This window comes from Corvus kubaryi, unplaced genomic scaffold (genome assembly GCF_017639235.1).
Source record: "Corvus kubaryi isolate FWS band 111438036 unplaced genomic scaffold, C.kubaryi_AGA036_p1.0 37383, whole genome shotgun sequence".
NCBI lineage: Eukaryota > Metazoa > Chordata > Aves > Passeriformes > Corvidae > Corvus > Corvus kubaryi.
In genome coordinates, this window is record NW_024581125.1 from 1,903,434 (window position 1) to 1,925,683 (window position 22,250).

The following is a 22,250-nucleotide window of genomic DNA, read 5'->3' on the forward strand; positions in this document are numbered from 1 at the left end:
AAAGGGAAAAGCAGATTCTTGTGGCTTGAATGGGGAGGGGTGAGACTGACTATGAAACTTGGTGCTTACATAAGCAGGCAAGAAATGAAGGAGGTTTGTGGTGGTTCATCTGTGTCTTACACACTCAGTGTGAAGATTCCCAGGCAAATTTGGAGAGGGATGATGTGGAAGGTGTTTTTAGCAGACTGTTCTTCTGCCACCATCTAAGCATGCAACGCTGGCTTGTTCTGTCCCGTTTTAAAGCGACTTCTATGAAAAACTATTTTTGTGGGCAGCCTCTTGTGATGAGGAAACCAGGAAAGCTGGCTGCTGTTAATGCTGTGGACGAGACACGTTTGGGTTTCTTGGTCATACCCTAATACAAGAAAGTACTCTTTAAAGCATTTGACTGCTTAGATGTGTAATTGACTCTTTTTGGAGGGGGACACATCTGCAACAGAGGTGATTGTTTAAAAGTGTGTGTTTTCTCCTGTACCACACTTTCTAAAGAGGACAGTGCCGTAACAGAATCCTAAAATGGCTTGGGTTGGAAAGGACCTTAAAAATCACTTAATTCCAACCTCCCTGCCGTGGACAGGGACACACCTTCCCCTAGTGCACTGCTGAGGGATCAGTCACTTTGGAGCTGAGCTATTGTAATTCCTGCTGGCTAATGGGTTCCTCCAAAATTCCAGGTTTTACAAAAAGTTGGAGTAGTTAAATGATGTGCTTGGCTTTATCCCTGAGGCCTCTCCACCTCCCTCCACGGTGCCTGGCCTGAACAAGGGCCCCGTTGTTAGCTCGTCCATTGGCAATCTGGGTCCCAGGCACAAGGCTCCTTGCATGCCTGGCTTTGGACTCAGCAGGGAATACCTGCTGTGCCAAGCCTGAAGCACTGGGCTTTGAAAAATAAGGCTAGGGGGAGTTGCCTCGAGGCATGAGTGAAAAAACCAGGATGGAAAAGTTAAAGCTTTAAGGTTAATCAGCTGTGTGGTAGTTGCCACGTCTGAACCTGTGGTGTTTGGCTCCTGTGCATGGATGAAAGGCACTCTGAGCGTGCCATGGAGAAGGCAGAGATTGGAATTGTGTGCAGCCTTGCGGGAGGGAGGGCCCAGTTCATTTTCCTCTTCATGGCTTTCTTAGGGAAGGGGGAGGGGGGTGGTTACTTGTGTGGGAATGCTGGTTTTTAAATGGGTCCTCATTTTCCCTCCTGCACTTGTCAGAATGGGAATTAATGCTGCCGAGGCATTAATCTGGGTTGTGCAGTTGTCCTTCGTGAAGGGGAACCTGATCAGGAGGGCAGGGATTGAGAGACATAAGCTCTGCTTCCCAGCACTGGGATCCCTGAGAGCAGTGAATGGTAGGGATCCTCCAAATACCCCAAAATCTGGGAGGCTTGACTACCCTGCCACCAGCTGGAGGATTGTGCAGCCAGCCAGGTGTTTTTGAACAAGAAGAGTTCTTTGGGTTTGTTTTTTTTTTTTGAACCCAGAAAGGTTTCTGGTTTTAGGAAAGATGTGAGAAAAAACATGTTTTCTGTTTTCACAAAGCTCATCAGTCAAGGGCTCCAAGAGCACAAAATTCAGATGCAGTAGAGTGGCTGTAAAGGTTTTGTGTGTTATCAGTGTGCTCCAAGACTGCGGAACAGCAGTGTCAACAGTGCATTTATTAAGGCCTGAGAACAGTGTGAGGCTCCACAGAAACATTAAAAATTGAAAGAGGCACCTGCAGGGATCCTTTAAGGCCAGCAATACGTGCGCAAGGAATTTTCCATGAGTTTTCACACGCTGGCACTGTGCTGTGCACAGGTGAAAGGTGTGTGGGCTCGGTGCTTTTGTAACTGTGCTTCATCCCTCAGGGACAAATTCTGTCCTTCAAAGAGGAACAGTTGGTCTGTACTTAATGCTGTTTGCTTTTATTGTGGTGGTAGATGCACATCTCGTCCTGGGCGAGTATTTGGGCATCCATTCCTGTCATGGAGAGAGGCTGGAAAAAAGAGAGGTCCTGGCTCACAGCAGGGCTGGGCTCTGGCCTGGTGCAAAGCCTAGGGATAAAATGTCCCATGTGCATCCCAGAGCCTGGTGGGAATGGGAACAGGAATGCTGTGTTCTAGCTGGGCTCATGGAGGAGGCCTGCGAAGCAAACACTGCTTTTGTCCTACCCAAATCCACAGGGCTTCACCGTGCTCCTCTCTGTATTCATGTTTTGCTGTATTTTCTCTATAAATGCTGTTTTTTCCCTCCAGAACGAGCTGTGGAGCGTTGCATTGCTCTGTATCCATCATTCACGCTAGCTTTGTTCCTTGTTTCTTTCCTCTCCCTTTCCCCCCAGATCTATCAGGTCCAGAAGGTAGGGCTTGCTCGCTTTCATTCTTGTTTGCATGCCTTCTCATGTTGTGAGTCTTGCTACGATTTCAGAACCACAGAGCCATTTAGGTTGCAAAAGACCTCCAAGATCCTCGAGTCCAACCTGGGAAATCCTCTAAAGAGGAGGGGATGCCCAGCAGGCTGTAATTTCCCTGTAATTCTGCCCTCCCCTCCCACAGTCTCGTGGGCTGGACAATAAAGGGGAGTGGGGGAAGATGACCCATGTAAAATGTCTGGTCAGGCACTTAGTATTATTTTTCCTACAGCCTGTTTGGCAAAGAATAGGCAGTAACAGAAAAGTGACTTGGCAAAGCAGGGTTAGAGGCTCCCTGTGTCACCAGGGACCTTTGTGTCCCCTCTGTTCGTGTGCTGAAGGCCAAGAGAGTCACTCTTACGAGTCATTCTTCTTCAGTACCAGTGATATTGAAGTATTTCAGGCTGGACAAGCATGTAACAGGTGCCAGCAGGAAGAACGACTTTCAGATGACTTTATTTGCACAAAGTCACTGAAGGAAATCAGGGATGCTGTGTTTGAACTCATAATTCTTTGGTAAACAAAGTGTATGGCCTTCCTTCCAATGACACCCAAGCATTAAAAGTGCTTTTACATTGTTTAGTCCTCTCTCACCTCAGTTTAAAGTCATGATCTCTTCCCTCCTCCCAATTTCCTTTCCGTGATGATGGCAAGGAGGATGATCACAGTAGCTCTAACTGAGGTCCCTTGCTATGTAGCAACAGAGATTTTGGGGTTTGTGTCGTGATGTTTGGCTGTTCTACACTTTCAGCATGTGAACTGTGTGGCACCTAGAAACAGAAATAGTTCCCAAGAAGATTTACAGGGAGGGAGAAAGCACATTTTTCTTCAAGGCTGCCATATTCTGCCTTATTGAATATTTCTCTTTTTTCCTGAGATATTTTTATGGCTTGCTGAGTGATGAATGTCTCCCTAAACCACAGTGTGCTTGGTTTTTGTTCTGGCACTCCAGCTGCCCTAACTGCATGCTTCAAAGCCTGACCCAGCCCTGCATGTGCTTCTTGGAAGTGCTGTTCCCCTCTTCGAGTGTGTATGTATATGAAGAGGGCTGCTCAAATCATGTGCTCTGGTGTTTAATCCTGACCCCAGCAATTTGCCAACAAATCTCTCTCGCTCCTGGTTTTATTTCTGGAGTTGACTACAGGCTGAGTGACTCAATGTCTGCCCATGGATCAACAGGCTCGTTATTAATCTCCTTTATGGGAACTAATGTAACCTTCTGGTGCAAAAGTAGCCTCGTGGGAGCCCAGGAGGTTGTTTACTGCTGGTGTCCTGACATGGATGAGGAGATAAGTGGGTTATCCTCTCAACATCCCGTAGCAAGTTTGCGAGTCTGGCATTTTCACTCTCAGTGAGCAAATTACATCTGGAATTCTCTCTCAATGGTATTAACATCATTAATTATTTAATTGTAATGTCACTTTTCAAGGTAGACGGGAACCTGAGTCCAGCAAGGGCCTCTAACTGAAACCTAAATGAATGGATAAGCACCATTTCCTCCTTTAACCCACTGGAATCAGCCCCTGGGGGCAGAACAGAAGAGTCAGTGTAGAGAGAGAACTGAGAAAAGTGGCTGTGAGGGGTCAAAATACTTGAGAGCTCAAAAGCTGCCAGTTAAGTCCAGTATGACATATGGTCTTTAAAATATTATAAATTAAAAATAGTCTCTGGGCAGTCTCGTTCATTGAGATTTTTCTTTAGGGGATGTTAAACACGTAGCTGTGTAATTTGAAATGGAGAAGGAGAGCCTGTAAGTGGAACTTAAACTGTGGCAGAGCAAGTCTTGTAAGGGCTGTTTCCTTATCTGCCTTTTGCAAGGCTGAATTCAGAAGCCAGTGACAGGCAGTGAGAAGAGAGGGCAGGAAAAGGAAGCAGCAAACCTTAAAAAAATTACAAGTGTGTTTATGGAACCTTCCTATGTGTGAAAAAGGATTCTCCATTTTAATAGTGGTTTGGTTTTTTAAATTGATGTCTAGTGTTAGAAAATATTCTCTGTTGCTTAATGGCTAAAAAGCCTCTAATAAGGCTTTACCTGACCTGCTTTACTACAAAGCATGTAATCTGTAGGTTCTCATCGTGTACACAGCTCTGGGAGTTCCTGGAATTTTCAGGGGCCATTCTCAGGCTGAGACGTGCATAAAAGTTAATTTTATAATGGGCTGTTGCATGGGTTGTGATTCTGAAGTGGGGATAAAGTAATACAGCGCTGAAGAACATGCAGCTCTTTGTTTTGGTTTATCAGTAAATAGTGAATGAGGTCTTGAAGGGTGAAAATAAAATTAGATTAATACCATTGAGCGAGTGCTAAAACCAGAGTGCAATACAGACCAGGTTTCTGATTTTTTTTTAATCATTTCCATTTGGCTGTTGATACTCCTGCCTCCTCAAGCCTGTAAGAAAGGTCTATAAAATTATTCTTCCTTAAGCAGGATTTCCATTTGGCTATTGCTGCGCTTTAGGCCAGTGATTTCAATTCACCGAGGAACATTGTGGGCACCATTAAAAACACAAAATTCCGGAGACCAAGATTTGACAGGCTTGTTTGGGGAGGAAGAAAAGTCCCATTAAACCTGTGGATCTTTGAACAACTTGCTGCCTGATGGAAATTTAAGTTAATTGGGAAGTTCCCAGTGTTGTCCTCGCCTGCACTGTGGATCTTGTCCTCTTGTACCCTTGCTGGTGCTGCCACCACTGTCAGGTGGGTCAAATGTAGGCAAAAAGCCTGGTGTTCTGAAAGGAGCTCTGTGGAGCTCTGATCCAGCGAATCGGGGTGCCCAGAGATTACTTGAATCCAACCTGTCTGCCCAGTTTGACAAACCTTTATGGGAAACATGATTTGACAGCAATTTTCATCCTAGAAGTGCCCTGCGCTCGCCTCCCTTGTAATGAGTCTTGACTTAACTGGGTCAAGAATTCAAGACTCATTACTCCCTTTGCTCCTGTCCCCCAGCACAGAGGGTTTTGCACTGCTGAGGGAGAAGAAGCTGCCGAGCATCCTGGTCATCCCTAAACTCCCCTTTCCCGTTTCCAGGCAGCTTTTCCCAGGCTCGTGCTGTGGAGGGCTCTGGTGCACTCGGCACAGCTCTCCCTGGCACGTTCGTGTGGAGCTGTGTGGCTTGGCCAAGGCTTGGCAGTGCATGTCTAAATGTTCTGTGTTTGCTTTTCTCATCTAAATTCTGGTTTTTTTTCCCTTTTCTGTCTGTAGAAATATTATGGTCTGGATACTAAGTGGGGAGACATCGAGCAATGGATGGTAGGACTTGATCAACGTAGCTCAACAACTTTTGCGTGTTGAAGTTCTGTGTAGTTTCCTAGAGTTTGAGGTCCCTCAAAGGAGGTATTTTCATGCATTGGGAGTGTGAATTCTGCTCCAAGCAATCGCACAGTCTTGCTTTTCCAACTGAAATGTGACTTTTGATCAGCTTAAAACTGGCAAGGACTGGGTTAGAGCCATGTCTTTTTACAGGCCCGTGTCCATGCTATCGCTGGAAGATTAGGTTAGGGTAAAGACCTGGTAAAGCCCCTTGGGATACAGGGAATGTTTGTGCTCATTTTACTTTTTGTGGGTTTCATCACCATTTGAGTCTCCTTAAATCTGCCTTCAGGTAAATTGTGGGCAAGTTTCACTCACGCTGCTTCAGTTTCCTTTGCACTTACTGGCCCAGGGGAATCCCTGAGAGGAATTATTACTGCTACGAGGGCAATCCTTGCTTTGTTTCAATAATACAATGTCCTGGATTTTAGAATTTGCTAAAGTCGTTGGATAGCAGCTACAAACTTGGCCACTAGCAACATCTGACTGTTTTAACACCCATCTTATGAGATTAAGAAGTTGCTAATGGGCTGGAAGTTACTGACTTCAAATATCTTGCAGCCCTAAGTTTATAAAATCACTTACCAGCAATGCCAGATGAAAGCTGTGGCCTTGCCCTGCAAAGCTGAGTAGTGCACACTGGAAAAGGCAGAACTGAACAGCCGGCTTCCAGTGTGGAAGGGAACTTCCCAAACTCCCCAAATTCCTTGGCCTTCGATAATGAATCAGTGTAAGTACTGGTTTGCATGGACCACCCACCCACCGAGGGGCCCCAGGCTCACACTGAGTCTCCTCAGATCCTTGCTGGATGAGCAGAACTCTACCTTACTGGCAATTCCCTTGCTTGGAAATCAGCTCACCTGTGAGAATCTGTTGACTACAACATTGAAACCTTTTTTTTTTTTTGCTGTTTTCTACTGCCGTTTCTAAATTAAGTGGCAAATCAATTTGTTAAAATCAGCTTGTTGAAGTGTAAAACATCCGATGGCATTTCCAGTGTTGCAGAGGCTGTGTAGCAGAGGGAAAGAAATTTGGGGTCACAGAGGAGGGAGGAAGGGTTTTTCTGCTTTGACAGGGTGTCACCTCCCATTGTTTGGTTTAACTGTACTGATTCCTGAGCGTGGCTGGAGTTCACTGTGTGTTTCTGGAACATTCTGTTGCTGTGTCTGTCCTCTCAACGCCTCCCTCTGTTTTCTCTCTGCTGCCTTGGTAGGAAGACAGTGAGCGTTATTCCCGTAGAGCCCGAAGAAATGCCTCGGTCAGTACCTACTTTTGCTTTTTCTATTTAGCCAGACATTTCAGGTTAAGAAAATAGACATGTGTGAGGCACTTCCTTCTCAAAAGAAAAGAACCAAAGCAAACTCCCGCCACCCCCGCAAGTGAAAACCCCAAAGCCACTTCCTGACTTCTCTGCCCTCTCCCCAGTCCAGGGAGCTTTTGCAAATGTGCAAGAGTAAAGGGGGTGGAAAGTGGGGAAATAACCTGTTGGGAGTGTTTAATGTTCATTTATTGAGCCAGAGGCCAAGAGCATAGAGCAGGAAACACCTGAGCACAAGCTCCTCCTTCACCCTATATAAAATGCTTGACAGTGTTTCTTGGGCAGGGTATGATTTCATTTGCTTTCTGCTTATAGTTTCAATGCAATTCTTTTTTAAAGACATTGAGTTTGTGCATCTTTCCCTTCCTCCTGTCCCATCAAAGCCATCAGCGTTTGCCTCAGTGCCTGTTACTCGTGCTCTTTTCACTGTTTTTTTGTCTCTACGCTTTCTCTCGCTAGGCTTCGGATGAAGATGAGCGCATGTCAGTGGGTAGCCGTGGAAGCCTGAGGGTTGGTAAACTGTGCAATCTCTGTGTGCATGTCTGTGTACGGGTGTCACTGTCCCCCTGTGCCCCCACACTCGGAGGGTGTCGTCCTGCCAAGGTCTTCACCTGTTCCGTGTTGGGTTTTTCGACGTCCGTGTGGATCACCGATTCCCTCCAGTGTGTGCCCTGTGCAGGACCCTTTGTGGTCACTGCTCTTCACTCTTGCAGGAAGGACTTAGCCAGGACATTGGTATCTGCAGGCACCTTGTAAGCTCCCCTGTTTCACTCCTGATAACTGGAAATTTGGGAAGGGGAAGTGCTGGTGGGGTCAGTGTTTATTGCCTCAGGAAACCAGAAGCGATTGGTCAGTGGAAATAATTCTTAGGCGCTTTGGAATTGCAGGTGAATGCTCATAAAATAACAGAGTAGCCTGAGCTGGAAGGGACCCACAAGGATCATCCAGTCCAGCCCCTGGCCCTGCACAGACACCACAACAATCCCACCCTGTGCATCCCTAAGAGCGTTGTCCAAATGCTCCTGGAGCTCTGGCTCCTTGGGGTTGTGCCCATTCCCTGGGGAGCCTGTTCAGTTCCCCAGCACCCTCTGGGGGAAGAACCTTTCCCTGATATCTAACCCCAAATCCCCCTAACACAGCTCCAGCCGTCCCCTTAGGTCCTGTCACTGGTTACTTGCTTTAAAAATGCTTTAGAAATACTTGAAATTCATCTGCAGACCTGAGTTTTGTGGAGGGTGGGATTAGTAAAGCACTGAGTACTCATCTGTAGAAAAATTCAAACAGTTTTTTTCTCAAAATATCCAGACAGTATTTTCCCAGATAACACACACTTACATAAACCTTAAATCTGTTGTAACATAGTCTAGAAGACTCATTAAAAGAAAAAAAAATTTAAAATTGCTGCTGCAGAGCCTGCTCAGAGATCCCACTGTAGAATTGCACAGAATGTGCTTAAAAATATGAAGTGCTGCCTTGCTCCCTTTCTAGTGGAATCCTTATTGCTACTTATGAAATGCTGTTCAAACCTTTTTTCCTCAAGATGACAAACTTGAGTGCTTTTCAGAGCTAGGAGATACCTCAAAGCTCCAAAGATTCAGTGAAGAAAAGCCTCTCTGCACAGCTGAACGTGAAAACCAGTGTTTATTTTACCTAGGGTTAAATGTTGACATGTTTATGAAAGTGATTTTTGGAGGGAAAAAAGTCTCTAGTTCAATTGAAATATCAATTTTATCTGTTTAGAAGGTGGTGACAACACAAATGGGTTGTTTATGCCTGGCTGTAATGATGCAAACACACTGGCTCTGTGCTTATAGCACATCTTCATCTGAAACACCTTCTCTTCATGGAAATCCACCACTGATTCTTTCTGAGATGCTTTTACAACACAATCCTGTGGTTTATATACATTAAAGAGCAGAAGCCTTACATTCTGCCTCCACACCATTCCTTGGAGAAGCTTTTCTCACCCTTTTTGCCTGAGCACTCTCAGGGCTGCCCACGTGCCTTCAGGCTGAGATAACCAGCGCTGGCCTGGGGAACAGCAGCCTCCAGCTGCTCCATGGGATGGCCCCAAATTCCTCGTACTTCTGCAAGGAATGTCCTTCTCTGACAGAAGGATCTGGCTGAAACGTTCCACGCTGGTGTTTCTCAGTGATGTTGCACAGGCCCTGTCCCCATAAAGCAGCGTTTGGTGCGTGCACTGACATTTTGGCAGGCATGGGAGAAGTTTTGACGGAGTTTCCTTCCCTCATTCTTGTGTCACTGGGATTGTAGGAGCACGTAAATATTTGCCAGGCTGAACTGAAATTCACAGTTGTTTTTTATTCACAGTTAATTGATAGAATCACTGGATGGTTTGGGTTGGAAGGGACCTTAAAACTCATCTTGTTCCACCCCCCTGCCACGGGCAGGGACACCTTCCACTATCCCAGGCTGCTCCAAGCCCTGTCCAGCCTGGCCTTGGACACTTCCAGGGAGCAGCCACAGCTTCCCAGGGCAACCTGTGCCAGGGCCTCACCACCCCCACAGGGAAGAATTTCTTCATTATACCCAATTTAAACCTATTCTTTGTCAGTTTGAAGCCATTCCTCCCTTTCCTGTCACTCCAGGCCCTTGTAAGCAGTCTCTCCGATCACTTTCGCAGTGTGGATTTACAGGAGATGCCTTTAGTAATTTGACCACATCTCTGGCTCATCTGTGAAGGTTTGGCTCTTGCTGCATTTGTCTTCAAAATAACAAAGCTAAAAACCCCATAAACTTTGACCAACCTTAAAAAATTACCTGAGTTCTAGTGTCCAGTTTGGCTTTGGAGCTACTTTAGCCTGACGACGGCACCAAAACCAGTTGCCTTGGGTCCACGAAGGATTTCCAAAATGACTTGGAGAATTCTGAATGATGCTGTTTTTTCAGATATTTGAAGGCTCTCCTTCCATCGTTGCAGGATGCCATTTTTTGGAAAATTCATCTTCCATCTCTGGCACTCGGGCTCCTTGCACTGTGAGGGGCTGATGGTGCCAAGGGTTCCTTTTTGAAGCTCTGCTTCTGCTCTGTACAGGAAGTTTTCACGGAAATGAGCCAATACCGGACGTTCACTTCTCCCTAGGACTTCACCACCCCACTAATCTGTGTGGGTTTCACTCTGGACTTTTCTCCTGGAATATTTTTGAAGTGGATGCCTGGACTGCAGGCACCAGAGATGTGCCGAGGTAGTTTTTGGGGAGCTTCTGGATCCTTCTGGCAGAGCAGGCAGCACTCCACACTGCAGAACCTTCAGAGATGTTCATTAGATCAGGCCAGCAAATTGATTGAAGCTCCCCAGCTGTGACTGTGCTGTAAACAGGGACCAGGAGTCCTTGGAGTGCTGGCTTTTTCAGCAGCTTTTCTGATGATCCTGAACCCATCAACAGCTCCTGCTGCTCCTGTTTCAGGAGTTCTGCAAGCTCAATTCTTTCTCATGCAGATCTTCCTAGGGAAGCTCAGTAACATCAGCCTGTGTTTGTTGAGGCTCTCGAGCCTCTCTTCAGTCCCTTTTCTATTTCATTTGTCCTGGTTCTCCCACATCCCAGCTCGCTGTCTCTAATCCAACACCATCAGCATGAAATATTGTTGTGTTATCAGTCACTCGTGATTAATTTGTGCATCCTTGTTTTGTATTCCCCCAACTTCCAAACTTGTGCCTTTGTGCAAGAAGTCCTGCATTATCAAAGTTCTTTAGTTGAGATTTACATCTCCCTGCTTATTTTTGTGTTTGTTTGCTGTTTGGTTTGTTTTGAGGAGTTCCTTTGACTGACATAAGTTGTGTTTTCTTTGTATTCTGATTTTTCCTCTCCTCTCATGCCTTTACAGTCTCATTTGGATTATGCCAGCACCTACCCAGTGGTGAGAATAGTCTGCAAGTTGCAGTGTGTGTGTGTGTGTTCAAAAACTAATCATGAGGAAGAAGCTAACACAGGTTGTAATAACTGCTCTGAGATAAAGGTGATCTGGAAGGATCCTGAGGCAGTTTGTGGTCTGTGATGTCAGGGTGCCATTTCCCTCTCCTCCTGCTCTAACACAGTTCAGATGAGAAGTGACAAATGATTAGAGAGATCTGAGCTAGGTTTAGCTCAGTAGTTACCACAGGACAGAGCAGAATGGCTTGGATTTCCCCTAAAATACTGTCTCTGTTAAAGCCTGTCCATCTTTGGACCAGATGCGTCTGGTTTTATTTCAGCACAGATCTGGAAAGGAATAAAACTCTCATAAACTCACTGTAAATAGATGTAGCAAAGGTGACAGGACAAACACACTACCTACCACAGCTGCAGCTTGTGTTACCTTCAGTTTAGAGGACAAAATCAGATTAATAATAATGCTACGACAGCGAGTATTTGCTCTCGTGAACACTGAGATAAAGCTGACTCCTGACAGAACAGAAAGGGGCAATGAGGATTAAAGCTCAGTTTAAAATATTTCTGCTGCCTTGTCTTGAACTAGAGGTGTCCTGGTGTCTGCAGGAAGCAAACTGGGCAGTGCAGTTCTGTAGATCCTCCCGCTTTTCCCCTCTCCCCTCTCGTTCCCGGCGCTGTTTCCAATTAGGAGCGCAGTGCATCTATTTGTGCGTGACCTACATCCCGGAACAGTTCAAACCCCTCTGCATTCTGCATGGCTGTATCCATACAGTCAGCCTGGACAGCTGGTAGCTCTGCTAATTGACTGATCCCAGCGAGCGTGACTGACTGGAACCGCGGCTGCTAAGTTTAACAGCGCTGTCATCATTTTAACAATATTCCCTAATAACTGGGCATTTGACTCTGAGTGTGGATTCGCTGCCGGGCGCTCACTGAGCCGTGCTGTGCAGAGCTGGGCTCGTGTTCCTGCATGGGGATGTGCATGCCTGGCTCTGGATGGGTGTGCACAGACTCATTGATCTTCTCACCCTGCATTCTTAATCCCACTGCAGGCTGGATTAGAGAGTGAGAGGACCAAAAAGAAGAACTACTCCAAAGCAGTATGTATTTTTATCTGTCTCAGAGAGGGTTTTGCCTACAAACCTGCTGTGGTAGGACAAGGAGTGTGTGCAAGTGTGAGAGCTGCCAGCCCAATGTCAAGGATACGCTGTTAACTATCAGCACTCGCTAGAGAATAATGAGCATGAGTTCATCCCCGAAACATGGAAGAATCCAAACTCTTACCTTAGTGTTGTACTTAAAGAGCGCATGGAAAAACTCAAAACTTTACTGGAGCTACATGACTTGAGCTGTAACATGACACAGAAATAGGCAATATTGAGGGAATATCATAGAATCCCAAATGGTTTGGGTTGGAAGGGCCTTTAAAGCCCATCTTGTTCCACCCCCTGCCATAGGTGAATCTTATGGAGAGCTATTCCAGGGAGGCAAAGAGGATATGAGAGAGGGCAAAGTAGGAGTATTTCTGTGGAGGGAAGGCTCTGCATCACAGGTGGAGGCTGGGTTGGGGTTCTTTGGCACGCTGGAAATGAGCAGAGGATTTGCTGAGGGCTGGAAGTTGGATGTTGGATTGAGAAAGCCTGAAGGAGCAGCACGAGCCACAGCCTGAGGTAAAAAACATTACAAGGAGAAGTGGACACAATGGCAGTGAAATGGTTTTCTTTGTCTGTCAAAAGCAAGAAGAAAATACAGAGAGGAATAGGGTCACTGAAGGGACAAGAAGTAAAATGGAGTCATTTTAGCCTCTCTAGTACGCAGTTTTATTTGTTCCAGTTGTCATGAGGGGTAGGGTCAGATGCTTTGCATGTAAACGTAGCCTAGAACAAAGGTCAGCGAGGTCTGATAAAACTGACCCTGCTCTCCAAGAGCTGCCTGGAGCATTTGCCCTCAAAAATATGCACTGGAGAGGTTTCTGGAGAGGATGGGTCAGAGAGGCAGGGGAAATGGCCTCAGCTCTGGGGCTTCAGGCTGAAATCTGAAAGCCACAGGGCAAATGAGGCAGATTCCTGTAGAAGGGCCTGAACTGTGAAGTGATGACCAGTTAACCTGGGCTCCTAGAAAGTTCATCATGCCAATTCAACTGGAGTTCCAAGCAGGGTGATTATTTCAGGGCATAAAGGATGTTACTGTAAGTTGACTGTAGGGCCCTTGGCGTGTCTGTGCGTGACATCAAGTGAAACCTTGGGCCAGATCTCATTCTTGGAAAAGGAATGTACAGTTGGAAAAGAACTTTGTTAGAAAACGAGACAGCTGGGAAGGATCCATTCCCATCTAAGACAGCATCATCTGGGTTTTTTAAGCAGGGAAAAGCAGTTCCCCAGGAATCTATCTTGCCTGGCTGTCTAAGTGCAGGGAGTGAAGGCAGTTTCATGCAAGGTTAGACTGAAAATACTGATGATAAACAGGAGACAACTTGTCAAAACTGAGTAACAGTAAAAACAAATGAGGAATACCACATCTGGGAAAAATGAAGGTACTATTACAAAGTAATAGGATGGTTCAGATAGTGATCTGAGGTTACATTTAGTCAATATTACACAGCTGAAAACGGCAGACAGTTCCTCAGTGTAGCAATAAAAGGGGTGGTGGAGGTAATTGGTCTGCACAGGGTGCTGAGGCTGAGCTGCAGCGTTGCCCTCAGCTGCTGGAGATCTATTTTAACCATTCTTCAGGGGAGTGTTCGAGAAATTCAAGGAGCCTGGAAAAAAAAAACCTGGTGAAAACTGGGAAGAAGCCAAGCTGTGTGAGAAGGCTACAGCAGTATTTGAAATCAGTTCTTGAAAGAAAAGAAACTTGGATGTTTGCCTTCTGTTTGGGGTGATAATACTGCATTTCAATAGAGAATCTAAGCTTTTCCCAGAAGTAGCTTTCCCAGCTTGGCTCTGAACTGACTTCTAAGTTAATTTAATTTTTTCATGGAAGCTGCTGTATAGTAGATGATAAATATTTCTCTTGGAAATTGATTCAGATTGGTTCTAGTGGATTTTCATTTCAGGGACGCATTAAAACATGGACTTCAGAACTTAATTTGAACAGAAATTCTAATTAAATTTCCACTAAACCCCGCCCCAAATACACAGAGTGCTTCCTTGTTTTCAGTGTTAAACCAGGGCTCGTTGTGAGGTGATACCAGAACAGTGAATTGCTGGGGAAACCTGAGCTTTTAATGCTATCGATTGAGGTGACTTTTGGGTCTGTCCTCTTTTCTTCACCACCACTTTCCGAGACTAAGGACTGAGTCACTGTGATTGTTTTGTTTTATTCCCAGCACTGCTGCCATAGGGATTTGAAGCACCTCACCCTGTTTATAGAACAGTCCTTCTGGGCCTGTTTGTTTTTCCTCCTTTGAGGAGGGACAGACACCAGGGAGGACATCTGAGCCCTCCCAAATCTCTTACTAGCCCTCAGACTGCTGCAGAATCCTGAGGTGTGGCAGATGGCCACTGTCTGGGTTTAATTTTGATGCTCAAAATCAAAAAGAAGAGAATTTATACAGCACTGCATGTTTACTAAGCTGGATTTCTCAAATAGAATTAGTTCTTCTACTACAATTTGCTGCTTTTTAGTTGCTTAGCTGCCCGAGGTATAAATAGGTATGGTGATACAAGTCTCTAATCTCCTTTTTGTCCCCTTTTTGTCCCCTATTCCCTTCACAGAGTGTTTGAATATAGACCAGTAATAATAGGGGAGGCAAAAAGGGGATCAAAAAGGGCAAGCAGGAGTATCCTTGACATTTTTGGCTGTTACAGAGGTATTGACACAAATGTTCGTGTCCTCGTGTTTGAAATCATGACCTAATCCCGCACTGCTCCTGTTCCTGGTGTATCTTTGAAAAGTTCTCTCTCTGCCTTTGCTTTTCATAAGTGATGACATTTGCTTAAAAACTCCCTTTGGGGTCTACGTCAATTTTTTTTCTCTCCTTTTTTGTCTTTCCTTTTTTTTCCTTTCCTTCCATAACAGACCAATGGTTATGAGGAAGACGCGTATGGATCATCCCAGAGTAGAAAATCTAGCAGGGTTAGTAGATGATTTCTGCTGCTATAAAATTCTATTACTCTATTTAATGGGATTTACCTAATTAGCAAATTCTTTTCGGCAGTGAAGCAGGTTTTTCCTGTCTTGCATGTTGTGGGTTTGAAGTTTGTCAGACACTGGAGGTGCAGCAAAAAGCTGTCTGGGAGAAATAAAAAAATCAAAAATCAGGCCATGAGTGGGAAGGGGAGTCTCTGAAATTGGTACAGAAAGATCTTGAAAGCCAGAACTGCTTTAACTTGTAAAACAAAATTGGGTAAAAATTACATTGTACAGCACTGGCAGGGAAGATTTCCACGTGCTGGAAACAGGATGAGTGCTTTTCAACCTCTGCAAGGTGTTCACGCCGTGCTCTAGCACTGACTCTCCTAATTTAGTCCATGCCTTGAGATTTGCATAGTTAAAATGGACTTTGGATTTTGAATTTTCCCCAAATGCGCGTTTTTTATTTGAAGTTTGCTTAACTAAATGCCTTTGGTTTGGGTTTTTTCCTCTATAAACCATATCCTAGGGTTTCTGGAAACGCCTACAGAGGTGAAGAGCCCAGTGCAAGTGCTCCCACTTAGCTACTTAACATTGATGAACTTTTATTTCTAGTCCAAAAAAGCTTAATTATTAACCGCATTGTGAGGATGTAGGTCACAATGTTCCCTCCTGTTCCAGCTCAACAAGTGTTGTGTGTCACTTACAGCAGCTCCTGGCTTTGTTAAATATTGGGGTTTGTGCAAATGATTTAAAGGGGCTGTCCAAGCACAGCCTGGGGTCAGAGGGGGAACTGTTCAGGTTTTTTTTTTTTTTCCCTCTTTATTTTAACAAAGCCAGACAAAAGCTCAGAGCCTGTTGATCTTTGTGCTATCAAGGCTTCTAAAGAAACTTAGCGGTATGAAGCCTAAAGCTCAGTGTTTAGGCGAAAAATAAACTCCTTTTAAGCCTCCATTTAGCCAAGTGTTTAAGCAATACACGCTGAACATGAGAGAGAGTTCAGGGGGTTGCTTTGTAGGCACGGAGTTAAGCAGGCGCCTGGATAAACAGTGAAACAGGACCTGCTATTTCACGTCCATTTTAAATTGTCACTGCCAGATAATTTAGCTGGCATTATGTGGATAAAAGACAATGAAATACTGTTGCTTGAACTGCTAAGAAAACAGCCTGTCCTGTTGCTGGCACTCTTGCTGGCCCATCTGACGAGTTCAAGGAACTTTATTCTGTAGCACTGGTGACAAATGATGTTCTTACTCTTTGCTGACATACTCCAGTGCTCCAAGGACCGCAGGGAGAGCAAAACATCTGCAAGAAAGTCATCCAGGGAGAAGAAGTTGTTTGGTTTCCATTTAAATAATTTAAAATCATCCTGGAATTAGGGTTTTCAGCGTGAGGGTTTAGTCTGAGGAGAGCTTAATTACAGCAACATCGTTAGTTCCTTGTAGTTCCACTGCTGTTTGGAGTAATCATTAATTAGGAGGGGGAGGAAAGTTTGGGGGTAACTCAGAAGAGCTGAAACTTCAAACCAAATTGATGCCAGCCTGGCTGGCATTCACTTTTTAGGAATATTCTCTCCAAAAAGGCCAAGCTGAATCATAAAGGAGAAGGAAAAATGAAAAAGAGGAAAATTCTTCAGGCCAGCAGGGAAGCGATGGACCTGCTGGCAATGGCTGTTTCCAAAGTAGGTGTCCAGCTTTAAGTCACACAATGGACTGATCTCCATGTGGACACTGCACTTGCAGTGTCACAGCTTGATCCCTTAGATGTGATTAATGCCATGTGCTCAGATAGTCCATGTGCAGATTGCAAACTCCCTAAGTAGGAAGGAAAATAATTTCTTAAAGTTCAGTTCAGGCTTCCTTTCAGTAAAAGTCTTACTTTACAGGCATTGTTTGGGGGGGTTTTAGTTTGTTGGGTTGGTTGTTTCTTGGGTTAGGGTTTTTTTTTTTGAGGTCAGACAATGATTTACCCTCAGCCTGTACCTGTGGGTATTGTGTCATATCCAAACATCTGTTTGCTTGCAGTGAGAGAGGAAAGCAAACAAGTTTCTTTGATTTGCCACAGGTCTCCCTCCTTTGTGAAGAAATTAACACCTCCATGGACCACAGTGGTGAAGCAAGGATGAGTTAGGGCTAGTAAGGAGCTGACTGCTGAAAGCAGAGAGAACCTTGGCTGTCTAGACCCCCATGAGAAATGTCTGGAGAGGAAAGGTGTCAGGGTATAGCTGTAAATGCAGAGCTCTGGAGAGTAGCTAAAGGAGGTGAACGTGTGAGATCTTTCACAGCAACCATTCTTCATTAAGATCCCCTAAGTGGACCAAAAGTGCAAGGATGACTGGATGCAAGGTAGAAAGCAGGGAAAGAAGGTGTTTAATGTGCACAGTCTCGCTTCTCAACGAGGAGTTATCTCCCCACTCAGCCTTGCCATATCTGACAGTGGCTTGCTCGCATTTCCTGCTGGGTACAGCCAGCAGTTTTGGTCCCTGGCTTTGCTCTCTATCTCCCAGGGTCTCATCTTCTCCTGGGGGTGTAGCTAACAGGGCATAAACTCCTCAGGATCTCAGGAGGAAGCTGACCAGCTCTCTGGCCAGTGCATTTTTCCAGTGCCTGAAAGGTCCCACAATTTTCACACATCCTCACAGCTTTAATGCAGTCCTCTCTTCCTTTTGCATCTGTGACCACTTAGACTGCTTGCCGTTTGTAATCACCTAATTTACATTTGCTTCCCATTTAAAGGAATAAAGAATGAAGCTGAGTTCTCCAGGAGTTATTTTTTGTTTTGTTTGTTGATGCAGGCTTCGTACTACTCTGACCTGGGTCTCCCCAGCAGCAGCTATGCTTCCACATCTCAACTTCCTTCCCAAAATGGAAATTGGGTCTGTTGCCCTCTGGCTTCACCTGGCCTGGACTTTGTTTGGATAATACAACCTCCTGTACTTAGGAATCAATTTGGTCTCTGTAGCTCTTTTTAGTGAAACTTAAACCCCAAACAAATCAGACCTTTTAAGATTGGAATGAGTAATGGAAAACTGTTTTCAAATGAGCACAATCAGTTTTCCTTTGCTGCTCCTCCCTTTCCTTGTCTGCCATTGGCCTCAATAGGTCTGGAAAAAGAAGGGAAATCTTAATTACCTGAAATTCTCTATTTGAGGCAGCTCCTCTGCGTAGCATGTCAATCTGGTGAGCTTGAGACAGTCCAGTGTGTACAACATGAAATTACAGGGAAGCCATTCCCAGAGTGCCAGAAGAACATCAATGAAGCTGTAAAATCCCCGGGAGGTTGGATTATCCCCTGTGTGTGGCAAAGCTCGGCCAGCCCAGTGCCAGCAGAGCTCCAGCAGTGCTCCAGGTCCTGCCTGGGGACATGGCACAGGGGTGTGAGTGGGCACTGGCAGTGGGACCTGGCTGCAAGCCCTGGGCTGGGGATCACTGCTGGAGTCTCTCTTGCACCAGCTCTGCCAGACACGGCAAGTGCTCTGAGTTTGTTTAACTGCTGCATCTCGGGGGAGGATGGTTACTAACACTTGTTTCAAGCTGCTCTGAGTGAAGCACTTGTGATTTTTTCCTGAATTATTTGGATTTTCTCTGCGTTTGTGAATAATAAAATACACAGGAGATGATCTTACAGCTGTGTGAAACACTTAGAGTGTGTATCTTGAAGCACTTCTCTGTAGCTCTTTTTCTGGCTTTGGTTGGAGTGAGGAGAAACCCCCTTTCTCGCTCCTGTACACAAACATGTGGGAGACAGTAACAGCTTAACAACCTAAAATTAAATTATGCTGGTTTTCTTTTGCACACTGTCGTGTCCTCCCTTCCTGTAGGAAATGCACGTGTCTGCTTGGTATTCTTATTCTTTGGGAGCTGAGATCTAATGCTTTTATAGTGCAGATGACTAATATTCTCTGTACGGAGTTTCCTTCTGTTGTAGGGTAGTGATCCTAATCTCTCACCAAGAGGGTTAATTCTGCTGTAGGTGCCTTTTTTTTGTTTCATTTTCTCTGCCAAGAAAAAAAAAAGTGTTGTGCTTGTCTCCCTCAGCCCTCCCTGCTGTACAGCGATGCCCTGCCAGCCAGGAGTTACAGGGTTTGTTGTGCTGATGCTCCGAACACCAACACCAGAGCCACTCCCCCCCAGCCATGCACATGTTGTCCCCTGCCTCTGTCTGTAATTCCTGTCGGGTGCATTTGTCTCACACCCTGGTGTCCCATCCATCTGAATGCCACGTGTGCGATGCTGTTTGTGCAGACCTGGATTTGCTGATCCTTCCTTCGATTCCTGTTGGGACTGTGGTTGTGGGGTTGCGATGCTGCCACGGGTGTTGTGTCCGTGTGGAGAGAGGTGTCTTCCTTGCTGTATTAGCAGGAGCAGGACAGAGAGGCAACATCAATTCTTTCTGATTGCTTAACAACTAACAAAAATCTGTTCACAAATTTTTTTAGACAAATTCCTGCCTTCTTGTTTAAAATGAACTTCTCAGAATTTTTTCTCAAAGCTTAAAGGTAGAATTTCCTACTCCCCTTGTGTTTCCTGAATCATAGATCTCTGTGCTAGACTGGAGTCAGTCTTAAAATACACATTTTCCTCCTCTTTTATTAATTTACCAAACTGGCTGGTAAGCGAAGCTCATCAGGTGGGAGCTTTTCCTCTCACTGCCAGCACCAGCAATGAAGGTGAAACAGATGGGAACAGTTTAAGAATTGATGTAGCCATTGTGTGGATAGGCAGTGGAAGTGTTAAGGTGACTGTTGAGTTGAAACCCTGGGAGAAGGGTTAGGAACGCATGGGGTGCGATGGCCTGCGGGGTGTGTCGGACCTTGCACGTGTCCCGTGGCGTTCCCCAGGTCGCCTTGGATCTTCCCTCGCATGCTGCTTGTGGTTGCACACCGGAGATGTCCCTGTCCTGCCCGTCCTGCTCACGGCCACGTGTCCTTGGTGAATGTGTGACTCTGCAGCCTGAGCTGCCACTCCTGTGCTGACTCTGTGTTTTAATTGTAGGCGTCTGTGTACGAGGAGAGCGTTTACAGCGGGAGCCGGCGCTATAGTGCCCCCAGTTCCCGCGCTGTAAGAGGTTTTCTGCATTTCCCTGCTCGGTGTCTGTGCTTTGCTGGGCTGAGGAACGTTTTACACGGGCTGTGTGACATCCAGGGCCTGCTGCTGTAGGCAGCAGAAGTGGGAGCACCATTCCCGTGGGTTTCCGTGAAATAATGAGTAGTGATCAATGGGAACTCACCCCTCTGTGGGACAGGGAATCCAGTTCTGCCTCGCGCTTGGTTTGCAGATAAAACACCTTGGAAAGGCCATACATGAAGTCCTTTCCCTCCCTGAGACTTTATTCTTCTTTTCAAAACTGAGAAAAATACAAGTTTAAAAAATAATCAGCCAAAAATTTAAAAATCAATTCCACATAAGCATTGTGAATTAAATGATTTGTGTGAAGATATGGCTTGCTTGGTTTTGTTTCTTGGATTTATATTCAAATGTATTTTACATTCATATACGTGACAGTGCCTCCAAAATACGTGTTCCTGAGAGTGGAGGGCTCTGTCATGGATGGGGAGCAATAGTATGAGGAATGACCATATAAATTATTTCCTTTCAAAAAAGAGAAACTCCAGAAGTCTATTTACAGATTAAAAGGCAGAAAATGCCTTCACCTCTTCTCCTCTGTTAGTGCTTGGGCCAGGTAGTCCATCTGCTGCTGTTGTGTCCACCTGGAAAAAAAAAGCCAATCTCTTTTGATTTTTAAGTCCTCCTCTGTGGGCCTGCTGCTTTTTCTGCCTGTCATCCCCTTCACTGATGATAGCAAAACCCACCCACCCAAAAAAACCCAGCGAACAAATAAACACCATCTCAGGCCGTAAGAGTGAAAAGCCTCAAGGCAGAGCATTGATGTTACTTTAAACATTACATTTTTATTAGCTTGGAGGAGGAAACACTTTCAAGAATGCTTACTAAGCCCTTGTTGGTCCTTCAAGGGCTGTGCCATCCTCTTGCCATCCCACTGATTCACAGCTGTGAGAAATCATTTACAGCCCAAAAACCTGTTTGCAGGTCTTTCACGGGCTGTCAGTGCTTGAGCAGGGAGCACTGACTAAAACACTGGGGCTCCTTCCCCTCCCTCCATCCCCATCTCAGCCTGTGCCACAGGTATTTGGAGGCCTGTGTGTAACCCAGCCCTTCCAGTTTCTGCTGCCTGTAGTAATGAGAGAGTTGAAACAGGAGGGCTTTGCCTCAGAGGGAGCGGCCTCGTCTCAACAACTGTGGTTATTTTAATGCCTCTGCACCTTATTAACGTGGAGAGGGAGTGTCACTTGGCTGGCTGTTCCCAAAACGTGGTTTTGGATGAGCAGGTGAACGCAGGGGGTGAGGCTGAAAGTGGCCTTGCTTGGTCACAGCTACTTACTTCCATAGTCAGCCCTGCAATGCACAGGGAGCAGCTGTGGAATAAATAGGGCCTGGAAACATTAATATGGGACTTGTCAGTGTTAAAAATGTATTCTAAACCCTTCTTTTGTTAAGCAAAAAACAGTGTGGTGACCAAACAAACCCTGTATTTTTACTTCAGTCTTTTTTGTCTTTAGGAGTTACTGTGTGATTGGCAATAGCTGTGAACAATGTGCAGCAGAGTTTTACATTGTGCATATTCCCACCTCTGAAATGAAGATCAGGTGCACAAAGCCAGTGTTAAGACATAAAATCCCAGAAGAGTTTGGGCTGGAAGGAACATTAAAGGCCACCTTGTTCCATCCGCCTGCCCTGGGCAGGGACACCTTCCACTATCCCAGCTCAGTCCAAGCCCCATCCAACATTGAACATTCCAGGGATGGGGCAGCCACAGTTCCTCTGGAGATGCCAGGGCTCCCCTCTGGGTGCATCCAAGGACACTGCCCTGCCCGAGGGCTCGCTGAGGGCTGTGCTTCTTGCATGGAATGTTTTGTGGTCAGTGGCTGACCCTGTGCTTCTGCTCTAGCTGGGGTTATTTCCAGCTTACCCTCTCACCATTTATTAGTGCTGGAAGCTTAATTTTCAGTTGATGCTGTGCTGCTTTGTTACTGTGACTAAAGATGGTGGAGCAGCCCTGCAGTGGCCTGGTAAATGCCTGGCTGTTTCTGTAAAGCTGAAGAGTCCAGGGATTCCTGTAGTGGCCAGCTGACTTAATAAAAAAAGCCTTAAAAAGCCCCACAGCATCTCCAAAGTATGATAATTCTTCAGATTTCTGTGTTTGTATCTGAGAAGCAGTCCTAATCACCTCTAAAATAAACTCATTATTTCCAAAG

At 45.5% G+C, this 22,250-nt stretch overlaps 1 protein-coding gene across 1 annotated transcript in view; it reads left to right on the top strand.

Moving 5' to 3' along the window:
- The window catches only part of LRRFIP1 (LRR binding FLII interacting protein 1), a 102,863-nt gene that overhangs the window by 49,833 nt on the left and 30,780 nt on the right, over window positions 1–22,250 (top strand). Inside the window, exons 3-11 of the mRNA XM_042035352.1 lie at window positions 2,311–2,328; window positions 5,585–5,632; window positions 6,906–6,950; window positions 7,470–7,520; window positions 10,857–11,012; window positions 11,953–12,000; window positions 14,921–14,977; window positions 19,012–19,056; window positions 19,969–20,034. Of these exons, the coding sequence (XP_041891286.1) occupies window positions 2,311–2,328; window positions 5,585–5,632; window positions 6,906–6,950; window positions 7,470–7,520; window positions 10,857–11,012; window positions 11,953–12,000; window positions 14,921–14,977; window positions 19,012–19,056; window positions 19,969–20,034 (534 nt within the window). The remainder of the gene's footprint in view (window positions 1–2,310; window positions 2,329–5,584; window positions 5,633–6,905; window positions 6,951–7,469; window positions 7,521–10,856; window positions 11,013–11,952; window positions 12,001–14,920; window positions 14,978–19,011; window positions 19,057–19,968; window positions 20,035–22,250) is intronic.